Source organism: Hipposideros armiger, unplaced genomic scaffold (assembly GCF_001890085.2).
Source record: "Hipposideros armiger isolate ML-2016 unplaced genomic scaffold, ASM189008v1 scaffold_580, whole genome shotgun sequence".
Taxonomy (NCBI): domain Eukaryota; kingdom Metazoa; phylum Chordata; class Mammalia; order Chiroptera; family Hipposideridae; genus Hipposideros; species Hipposideros armiger.
In genome coordinates, this window is record NW_017731930.1 from 507,309 (window position 1) to 517,858 (window position 10,550).

The window sequence follows — 10,550 nt, forward strand, 5'->3', positions numbered from 1 at the left end:
ATACCAACATGGGCCAGTGAAGCGACGTCCTCCACAACTAGACTGAAGAACAAAAGGACAGCAACTTGTCTGTTCCCCTCCCCCAATTCCCCAACGCTGTTCCCTCCCCTAACTCCCCAATAAAATCTTTTGAAAAAAAAAGAATAAAGATCAGTTAGTGTCCTAACCACAGTTAATCACCATACCAAAGACTATTTAAAAAAAGTGGTGAATCTTCTCAAATCCACAGCACTAACAAACAGTGAGTTGTGACCAAAGTACTCTGGCATCTCACATCTCTCATATTATGAAATTAAACATATTTAATATATATTTTTGAAGTTATTGAAAAAGTTTGTATCTCCTAGTCTTAGTTTCTAAATCTAGTGAATGAAGTTTCTACTTTCTTTTGATCAGGTTTTATTTTTTCCTGTGGGTCAGGAGAAATGTTTCTCAGTCTCTTCAGGTATAGTAATGTAGTATCTGACATCTAACTATTAAATAATTAAGTACCAAACACATACATTTTAATATGATAAAATTATGAAAGAAATCTGCTAAATGAACTGTAATAGATAAATATAGGGGATGGTTGTAAAAGAAAGGTAATAACTTAATGTGAAATTATTTAAAATGTTGGCCCATTATCTGAAATGCTCAATGAAACACATAAGTTATTGGTTTGTGTTATTTCCCACTTGGTTTCAGAGAGGCAATGGGCTGTGGAAGAGTGAAAGTCAGGAAGGAGAGCCTGGGGACTAGGAAGCCATTTCCATTATTCCAGACTAGAAACAGTACAGAAAAGTTTTGTCTCCTGATCAAATAGTCTTGCTCTCCATAAATTTATGATTTTAATAAACAAACCAAATATAAGACAAGCATAGTAATGATGGTGTGACTCTTTTGGAATAAACTGGATTTGCAGAAGAAAACTAACTCCAAAATGCTTCATTATTTTTAAATTGAAAGTATTGGGCTAGATCTCTATGGTCTTTTCCAGTTATAACATTTTTCCCCCTCTGGAATTGCACTTGAAAGTTATATTTTAAAATGTATAAAAATATAACATAGCCATTGGAAATACATATTTTAAATGTTCAGTTATTTTTATAGTAATCTTTCCTGCCTATTGTTGACATGAAATTAATATTAGAATCAATACAAAATAATAATGATCAGGACTGAAATAGAAATAAGCAATTCTAACCTCATAAAAGAGAAAATAAGAAGAATGCAATTTCAAATTGCTTCAAAATGAAGGAATGTGAATTTTCATTTGCCCTGGGGACTAATATAATGACACAGAATTGAAGCTCAGCTTGAGTTTTTCTACTCTGCAAATTCAAACTTCTTGAAGAGAGATAGCTAATTGAATGAGAATGCAGTGACTGTGTAGACAAATGGAGGTTGACAATATCAAAGCTTTACATCATTAGGATCAGAAAATTTGAAGACTTTTGATTTGGAAAGAAATCAAAAGAATTTTTAAAAAATTCACTTACTTGGCTCTTATGTGCCAGTCCATGAACTTGAGGTTTTCATATGCATTTTCTATCTTATTTATTTCCTACAAGAACTTGTAAGGTAGGTAGTATCTCCCCCATTTTACAGATTAGGGAAACCAAGGCTTCCTTGAAGAGGTTAAGTAATTTGTCCAAGGTCACATACATATGAGTAGCAGAGCCAGTATTTGAAAACAGCTTGAATCTGTCTTTCAAAGCCCACCCTGAATCCACCTGGTCGCATTGTGTAATGTTAACATACAGGTTCAAAGAATTCAAAATTGGAGGATTAACCTCTGGCACTCCTGGGAAATTGAGTCATCTCCCCCCCCATCCCCGCCCCCATTGTTTAGAAAGTTTATTAAGGTTCTCAGCAGCTGCAACAAAAGTTTGACCCCACATGGCCAAGGGGATAGAGTCCCAGAAGGCCAACTTGTTTTGCCTTGAGGCTAAATGGAATTCTCCAAAAATCTCTGGCTGCCTGTGGACATCAATACTCTCTAGAAACTTACTGAAAATTGATGCATGACAATCATATTAGTGGGTAATTTGATTAAGGGGAAAGAGCATTGAATTAGGTATTCAAGGGTTGAGTGTCTGGTCTTGGCTCCTAATAGCTATGGGGCCATGGGCAAGACATTTTAGCTTCACTGAGCCTCAGTTTCTTGTGTGTAAAGTGAAAAGAATAATATCTATCCTTTCTACATCACAAGACAAGGAGAACAAATTAAATAGAGAACAGTTTAAAACAGTAAAATGTGACACAACTAGGAGGTAAGATTATTTTATGACGATATCATTACTGATGAAGGTAGAAGAGCACTGAGTAGAAAATGAATACAGTTGACCCTTTAACAACACGGATTTGAACTGTGCAGGTCCACTTACATGCAGATTTTTTTCAATAAATATGCAATTGGCCCTCCATTTCTCTGGGTTTTGCATCTGCAGATTCATCCAACCACTGATTGAAGACAGTATTTTAAATCTGCGGTTGGGACGCCAAGAGTGCAGAGGGCTAAATATATGCATTGTTCTATCCCATTTTATATAAGGGACTTGAGCATCTGTGGAGTTTGGTATCCGTGGGGGTCCTGAAACCAATTTTCCTCTGATACGGAGAAACACTGTAGTTAAGTTTGGGGGGAGTCAAAAGTTATATGTGGATTTTTGATGGAGCTGGGGTCAGTATCCCTAACCCTCACATTATTCAAGGGTCATCTGTACTTGTACCCTACCATCATGACATATTCCAATCACCCTCCCTCCACCCCTTCTACAATATTTTGCTGAGCAACTCTGCCAGGCACTGAGCTAGATGCTGGGAATATAAAAATATCAGTAGGCTCTGCCTACATTCATAATAGAAGGAAATATTCCATTTAAGTCAGAGGTTAGTGAAAATAAAGATATAGATAGGTTTTTATCCCCATCCAAGGTCATACACCCCTCTAATTTCTGTGGACTCCAGTTTGAGATCCCCTGCTTTAGACCATTTAAGTTTACAACATGTTTGTTATCTGGGTACCTGGAGATGCTGCACAACATAATAATGGTATACAGGTACTGTTAAATGGAAGTGATAATTACAGTAATAAAGTAATCTTGATAAGTCGTGTAAGACGATCTATAGTTTGAGAAAAATTTGCCTCTTTTTCAATTAGTTCTTGGAGAGGGAAAATTTTCAGAACTTGCAAATGAATGATTGTAGCAGATGTAAGAAACTAGTTGGGTTTGCTTTTTAGAACTATAGGACAGCCTTTTAAATGGAAACTAGAAATCAAGTAGTCTAAGGGAATGAAAGTGAGGTTGTCTGAAAAGACTGAGTGAAAGTTTTTTTTTTTTTTTTTACTACTCTTTTCCTGATTATAAAAAGAGTACAATCAGCCAGGCCGGGTGGTGCCTCTGGTTAGAGTGGGAGCTCTGAGCAACAGGGTTGCCAGTTTGATTCCCACATGGGCCAGTGAGCTGCCCCGAGCTGAGCTGCTGTTGAGCTGCCAACCGGCGCCGGATGGCTCAGCTTGCTCTTAATAACAAGGTTGCCCATTGGACTCCCACATGGGATGTGGGCTGTGACACTCCCCCACCCCCATCCCCCACAACTAGATTGAAAGTGGCGACTGGACTTGGAGCTGAGCTTGCGCCCTCCACAACTAAGATTGAAGGACAACAATTTGACTTGGAGCTGATGGGTCCTAGAAAACCACAATGTTCCCCTTCCCCAATTCCCCAATAAAATCTTTAAAAAACAAAACAAAACAATACAATCATTTTGGGGAATAACTTTCTTGGAAAAAAAGAAGAATGAAAAAAATTTCCTTCCTCTCTTACCATAACTACTGATAAGCAAGGTACAGGTTAATCTGTTTATTATAAAATTAGAATGAAACTGTATAGTTTCTTTTCTATTTATCCATCTTTAACCTAGTAAAAGCATTATTAAATAACTTTTAAAACATTACTTCAAAATTTAAAAAATTTAATTGTAAAAAACACAACATAAATTTAACCATCTTAACCATTTTTAATTGTATAGTTCAGTAGTGTTAAATATGTTCACATTTTTGCACAACAAATCTCTAGATCTTTTTCATTTTGCAAAACTGAAACTCAGCACCAATTCAACAACTTTCCATTTCCTTCTACCAGCCCCAGGCAACCACCATCCTACTTTCAGTTTCTATGAACTATACTATTATAGATACCTCATATAAGTGTTATCTAAAATGTTACTTTTAATGACTGTCAAATATTCTATGACATGAATGTACCATACTTTATTTAGCAATTACCTTATAGTTAGCTGGCTATTCAAACTTACTATAATAAACAATTATAATGCTGCAAGAATATCCTTGTATATAAAAATCTGACCAGATTCTGATAATTTTCTCAGGACAGATACCCAGAAATCAGATTACCAGATGCATAGACAATTTTTGTAAATGACATTTAAAAAAATTACATTTTTTAACTGTGGAAACTCATTTTTTTGGTACATTACATTTGCAAATGTTTAAGCCTCTTGATACATTTGGACAACTAATTTCCAGAAACATTTGACCAATTTGTGCTCCATGAGCGGAGGATGAAGGTGACTATCTGAGAGTATCTTACTGCTCCCTTAACAGTTTTTAGTATTATCGCTTAAAAAAAAATCCCAATATTTTTAGAATTAAAAAAATGAAATTTTATTTGAATTTATAGTTTTCATTAATAGTAAGTTTAGCAGTATTTCATTTGGGATCATGTAATTTTCTTTTTTTGTGTAGAAATTAATTTTTTCTTAGTTTTCCATCTTCTTTGCTTTCTAAACCCCCTCCCCATTATATTATAAAATTAATTTTAGAAAATAAAGAAAACTATAAAGAAGAAAATACCCCCATAGTGTATTCAAAGACTGAATCTGGGCTTAAGAATCTTTTCTTCTGATCCTCAGGACCATGGAAAAGTCTTTGCAAGAATAATTTTTAAAAAGTAGTCATAGTTCTCCACTGGCAGTGGAGGAAGAGGCACTGGATTATCCTGATGATCTCTTTGTTGATAAAACACGGTGCCATTTGGCTGGACATAAACGAACAAATCCCAACCGGCAACAACTTGAAACCAGCAGGACAAGTTATAAGAAGTTGCGAAGGTAAGATGTAAAGGAGACCGTGGGAGGACGGCTGGGCAGAGGGATTCGGGACCCGAGCACCCTCGGTAGAGGGAACAAACACTTCCTGAGTTTACTGAGTCTCACTAATTCCTGCAATCTGCTTTCAAGAACTCAAAACTATAAGGAAACAAAAATCTAGCAGGCAGAACGGCCGTTCTGCCTACTGCTCTGACGTTTCCTTTATTGTAGAAGTTACCGGTACTGTTTCAAACCCACAGGCCCAAGCTACGCAACCCGACGGATTCCTGGGGTTGATGACTCAACACGTGAAGGCACTCCCTGCTGGAACAGTTCAGACAAATAAGTCAGGGGTGGGAAGACCATCTCCGACGCATGACTCACACTGCATTCTTTAACACCTTGGGCGCCCTCCATCCGGAATATCAGTCCCTGCTCATTAAATGAGGAAGGGCCCTGGGAGTTCATTCATTCCTTCAACAGACTTTTGTTGCGACTCCCTCCCCCCTTCCCCGTGGCGGGGTGATGGAGGGAAGAGGAGGTGACCAGGCCCAAGCAACAGCGACACAACACGCCAGGGGAGGGACGCCACGCAGGCGAGGGGCGGATTCCCGCGAGGCGCGGTCGCGGCGGGGACGCGCGGGAGCGGGGACACAGGGGAGCGGGCAGCGGGCAGCGGGGCGAGGGAGGCCCGCGGCTGAACGCTACCTGGGGGCGAACGAGTGAGGTTTTGGCCCTCCGAGCTGACGGCCTGCAGGTAGAAATAGCGGACCGGCAGAACGACGCCCGCCTGCAGCCCGGGACCCCACACCAGGCTCCGCGGCGCGCTGACCTGCGCCTCGGGGGCCCCGGTGACCACGAGCAGAGCGAGCTGAAGCAGCAGCAGCAGCAGCAGCAGCAGCGGGGCCTGCGGGAGGCGGCGCATGGTCGCCGGGCCGCTGCGGTCCAGCTTGCCGGCTGCCGGGAGGGGCGGGGAGCGCCGCAGGCCGGGGCGGGGGCCCTTCTCCAGGGCGGGCGGGTACGCGGCCGCCCACCGTCCCGCCTCCGGCTCTCTCCTCGCCCGAACGCGAGCGCGCCGGGTAGCCACCGGCCTTGCACACTGTGGAGGGTCACGTCCCCTCCTCCCTCCAGCCTCTGACCCCATTTAGAACTGGGATCGTGGGTCCGGCACAGAGACGGAGGGTGAGATTCTGAACCCATGATTCCCAAGGCCTTGGCACGCCAGCCTTCATCTCCGGTTGCTTGAATTTGTCAACTGTTAAGTGGAAACGGTTTTTAAAGGGGAGCAAACAGTGGTGACTTCCGTGAGACGAAAGGGCCCAGCCGCGAAGAACTTTAATATAGTTTAGGGAAATGCCTTTAGGCAGGGAATTTCACTGGCTTTACAAGATGCAGGGTGAATGTCATTGCTCCCCTCCCGGCGCCACCTCTTACAGCCCTCTGTTCATACCAGCCGGCTGAGTGAGTCCGTTGTTTGTTTCCTGCTAAGCAGTCTCTCACAGGGCTATGATTCTCTGCATTCTCCGTAATCTTCTTTCCCCTACCCTTCGCTTCTTAAAAAAAAAAAAAAAAAAAGTTTACTGAACATCCACTGAGTTTGGGCGAAGCCCCAAGCGAGGAGGAGGAGCTGGGCGCTCAGGTATTAAGCACAAGTCGGGGTTGAGGCCTTGCCTGGAGCCTGGTGGGTGAGCTTCACTTCAAAGTCAGGTAGTTCCTGTCCTCTGTAATTGATGAGGAATGACTGGTTTGGGCCACTCCTTAAAAGCTGGGAGTTAGATCTGGGAAGAGACTGACAGGGGCCCTGAGCGCTGGCAGCCACTGTCTGCCTCTTGTTTTCTGACTGCTTTATTTGTATGTTCTTGTTAATTATTCCTCCCTCTTTTATCTGCTTGTGGTTTGAATCTAGTCAAAGCAAATAAAGATTCTTCCTAGGTTAGGGTGAACCAGGGGGATCTCACATCCCAGAATGGACACACATCTTCTGCACCCTCTTGGCAGTTTCTCAATCCAGAAATGCCAGATGCAGGCACTGGGCAGCCCTTTCTTCATCTCCTCACTTTAATTCTTGCTATGACCAAATTTTACCAGGGCAAAATCTTTCCCCCATATATTTACCAGTTCTCTTGACCTATTGTAGTATTCTTTGTCCTTTAGTGTTCTTTGTACTTTGGAAAGGTTTTCAGGAACTCATAGTAAATCACTGGTTGATTATAGTGCTATAGTATGGCATTACTTGGTATTTACTTTCATTGCTAAAATTTATCTTGTGGGGGTGTCTGTATGTTTTAAACTGAAAGCTTTGCTATACCCTAGATATCACTTTAAAAAAATAATTGTTTGGAACACATTTTGTTCACATTCATCCAAAATCAAACTTTAAAAAATGTCCAGAGAAATAATCTGAGGGTTAGCTAGTACTGGATAATAGTAAAATATGGCCTAATTATATAACACTTGTGGTAACACCCAGTTTTTTGAGAACTATCAAGGAAGTTATATAATTGTATCTGATCATGCATTTAGCAATACTAAATCTGTACCAACCTGTTTTCTTTCTCATCTTAATCCATATCTTAAAAAGAGTATCTCTTCAGATCAACAAATGCCTTGACCAGATTATCAAAAATCAAATTTCATTCACTCAACAAACATTTATTCAATGTCTACTATGTTTTAGACATTATACTTTTTGACGTCAAAGCTCCTATGCTTTCGTGGACAAGAAAGACAATGAGGCCAAGTAAATAGTGTAATAGGTCCTAAAATATGGGTGTCAAGAACTGTGCAGGGTCTGGAATTTTACCCTACTGACAAGCTAATATAGATAATCTTTACTGTTTCATGAATGCTGTCAAAAGATACAAGATTCCTGGGTCAGGGACAGAGAACTTTGTTATGCACTGCACAAACAGTAGCCAGAGCTTGATGCTGGTTTGTGTTGGAGCCCCATGTTCCCAGTTATGGGCTGAATGTGTTCTTCCATAATGCATGTGTTGAAGCCCTAGCCCCAGTACCTCAGAATGTGACTATTTGAAGATGGGGCCTTTTAAGAGATGATGAAGTTAAAAGTGGGCCATTAGGGCAGGCCCTAAGCCAATCTAATTGGTGTGCTTATAAGAAGAGGAAATTTGGGCACACAGAGAGACCTCAGGGATGCTTGGACATAGAAGAAAGACCATGTGAGGATGCAGTGAGAAGGCAGCCTTCTGCACTCCACGGAAAGAAGCCTCAGGAGAAACCAAGCCTGTAAACATCTTGATCTTGGGCTTCTAGCCTCCAGAACTGTGAGAAAAAAATTCTGTTGTTTAAACCATACAATCTGTGGTATTTTGTTATGGCAGCCCTAGCAAACTAATATACCCATTAGATCCAGTGGGGATAGTGCAAAAGGTCCTGCATTGCAAGAGAAGCACATGAAATTTAGGGGCACTTTTAGAGTAAGGTGCATTAAGCCTGCTCTTTGCTGGTGGGGAAATATTATCTCATACTTCAAGGTTGCTTGCTGTAAACACAACCCTGAGAAATGGCATGGGTAAAGAATGGTCAAGGACTTACATTCTTGGCATACCCAGCAAAAAATGTTCTGGGACGTTCAGGGTCCATGGCAGATTGCCTCTTCCAACGTAAGTATGCCATGTGAAGGCCAGTTAGCCTAATAGTGGGAGAATTAAGAGAGGGTTTCTGAAGAAGATGACATCTAGGCTGAAATATGAAAGTCAAAAAGGAATCTGCTGCAGGAAGAGGGGGAGAAGGTCTTTCCAGGCAATAGAAAAGTCACACACAAAAATTGAAGTAAATGACACATTTCAAGAAGTTTCTATTCTCTTTCACAGTTATCTCTATATTGAGTTCTAATCTCAGACACATAGAATTATAGTCTGTGTGTGACTCTGGGAGGTCTACATGCAACATACTTTTATGAATTGCCCTGGCCCCTGGAATCTTCAGATTAAAGCTATGTAAAGTTCACAGCAATTGATTGTGAACAATTGATTGTCCACTCAGTTCATAACATTTCTACCCTTTCTAGTAACTGCTCCTCTTCTTTTTTCTTTTTTTAAGATTTTTTTTAAATTGGGGAATTGAGGGAGGGGAACAGCATTGGGGAATTGGGGAAGGGGAACGACAAGTTGCTGTGATTTTGTTCTTCAGTCTAGTTGTAGAGGACACTGCTTCACTGGCCCATGTTAGTATTATCATTGTACTCTTCCTGGCTGAGGCAGTTGCTCGCTGGCCATTGGATGGCCGCTTGTTGGACAGCCACTCACCTTAGCTCATGAAAGTTCACGCCCGCTGCCGGTCCAGCCCCATTGCAGCCCCACTGCAGCCTACACCGTCACCGGCTACCCACGCCAGCCCAGCTCCAGGTCGAGCTGTTGTTCACCATCGTAGTTGTAGAGGGCACAGTGTCACTGGCCCACATGTGGGATCCAAACCAGAGCCCTACTGCTCAGAGCTGGCATCCCAAGCCAACTTGTAACCAACACGCCACTCGGCCTGCCCCTGCTCCTCTTCTTTTACTCCACAATCCACAGTTAACAATGAAGCTTTTTAAAACCACCTTATCCATGGCCACAGCTGATTGACCCATAGTTTGGAACCTATCTCATGCTGAACCAATCAGAATCTTTTCCTTGGGAGTCTAAAATCAGGGTTAAGAGATTTTAATTTGCAACTGTTCTTTTAAATAGAGGTAATGTAAACTTCACCATATTTTGCCTTGTTGATGAAATGGAGGAGAAATATAGAAAATGCTTGGGGTTTTCTATACAGTGCACTACACAGGCATGAACAGTTCATAAGCAGCATCTCAGTCCTTGGTTTCAAGGCTATCCCTGTATCTTTATGATAAGTTACTTTTCGGACAATAAAGAATTGTCTTATTTTCAATGTCATTAATAAATAAAAACCTTACATGGGTTTAGGCAAACTTAGATTCTCACAAAATTTGTAAATATTTATTTTTAATTATTTTAATAGTATTTATTCAGCACCCATTTTGTCACACATTCTGCAAGGTGCTGGGGCTATAAAATTTAGGCCTCCCCTTCCATTTATTATAGTTCCTAGGGTGAATTTTAGACTGTGAGTCAATTGGTTTAAATATTAACTTGCATTCAGAGTCTCATAGTATAGGGGTATTCTCTCAGTCACTCATCCCTGAAACCAATCAATTGTGCTTAGACTCTTTGAGTTATGTGAGAACATTGATTCGTCCACAGTGAATATGTGGTGGTGGTGGTGGTGGTGGTGGGTAAGTCAGAGAATGGAGTTCCCAGAGAAAAGGAAAGTGTCTCCTGGGTAGACAATTGTATCAGTATCCACTACTTACGCTCAAAATATTTCTTCTATTTCCTCTGGGGCCGGCCGGGTGGCTCAGTTGGTTACAGTGCAAGCTCTGAGCAACAGGGTTGCTGGTTCGATTCCCACATGGGCCAGTGAGCTGCACCTGA

The 10,550-nt window shown here is 41.4% G+C and overlaps 1 protein-coding gene across 5 annotated transcripts in view; it reads right to left on the reverse strand.

Moving 5' to 3' along the window:
* The window catches only part of LOC109371551 (KDEL motif-containing protein 2), a 109,722-nt gene that overhangs the window by 13,397 nt on the left and 85,775 nt on the right, over nucleotides 1-10,550 (reverse strand). Inside the window, exon 1 of one of the 5 annotated variants that reach the window (XM_019624127.1) lies at nucleotides 6,548-7,162. The exons of 1 other annotated variant lie outside the window; for it this stretch is intronic. Coding sequence is in view for 2 of the 4 variants with exons in the window: in XM_019624125.1 (XP_019479670.1) it covers nucleotides 5,806-6,241 (436 nt within the window). In the remaining 2 variants the exon portion in view is untranslated. Of the gene's footprint in view, nucleotides 1-5,481; nucleotides 5,709-5,805; nucleotides 6,515-6,547; nucleotides 7,163-10,550 lie in introns of those variants that run through there. 3 more of the 5 variants (XM_019624125.1, XM_019624128.1, XM_019624126.1) reach the window with 3 other exon arrangements.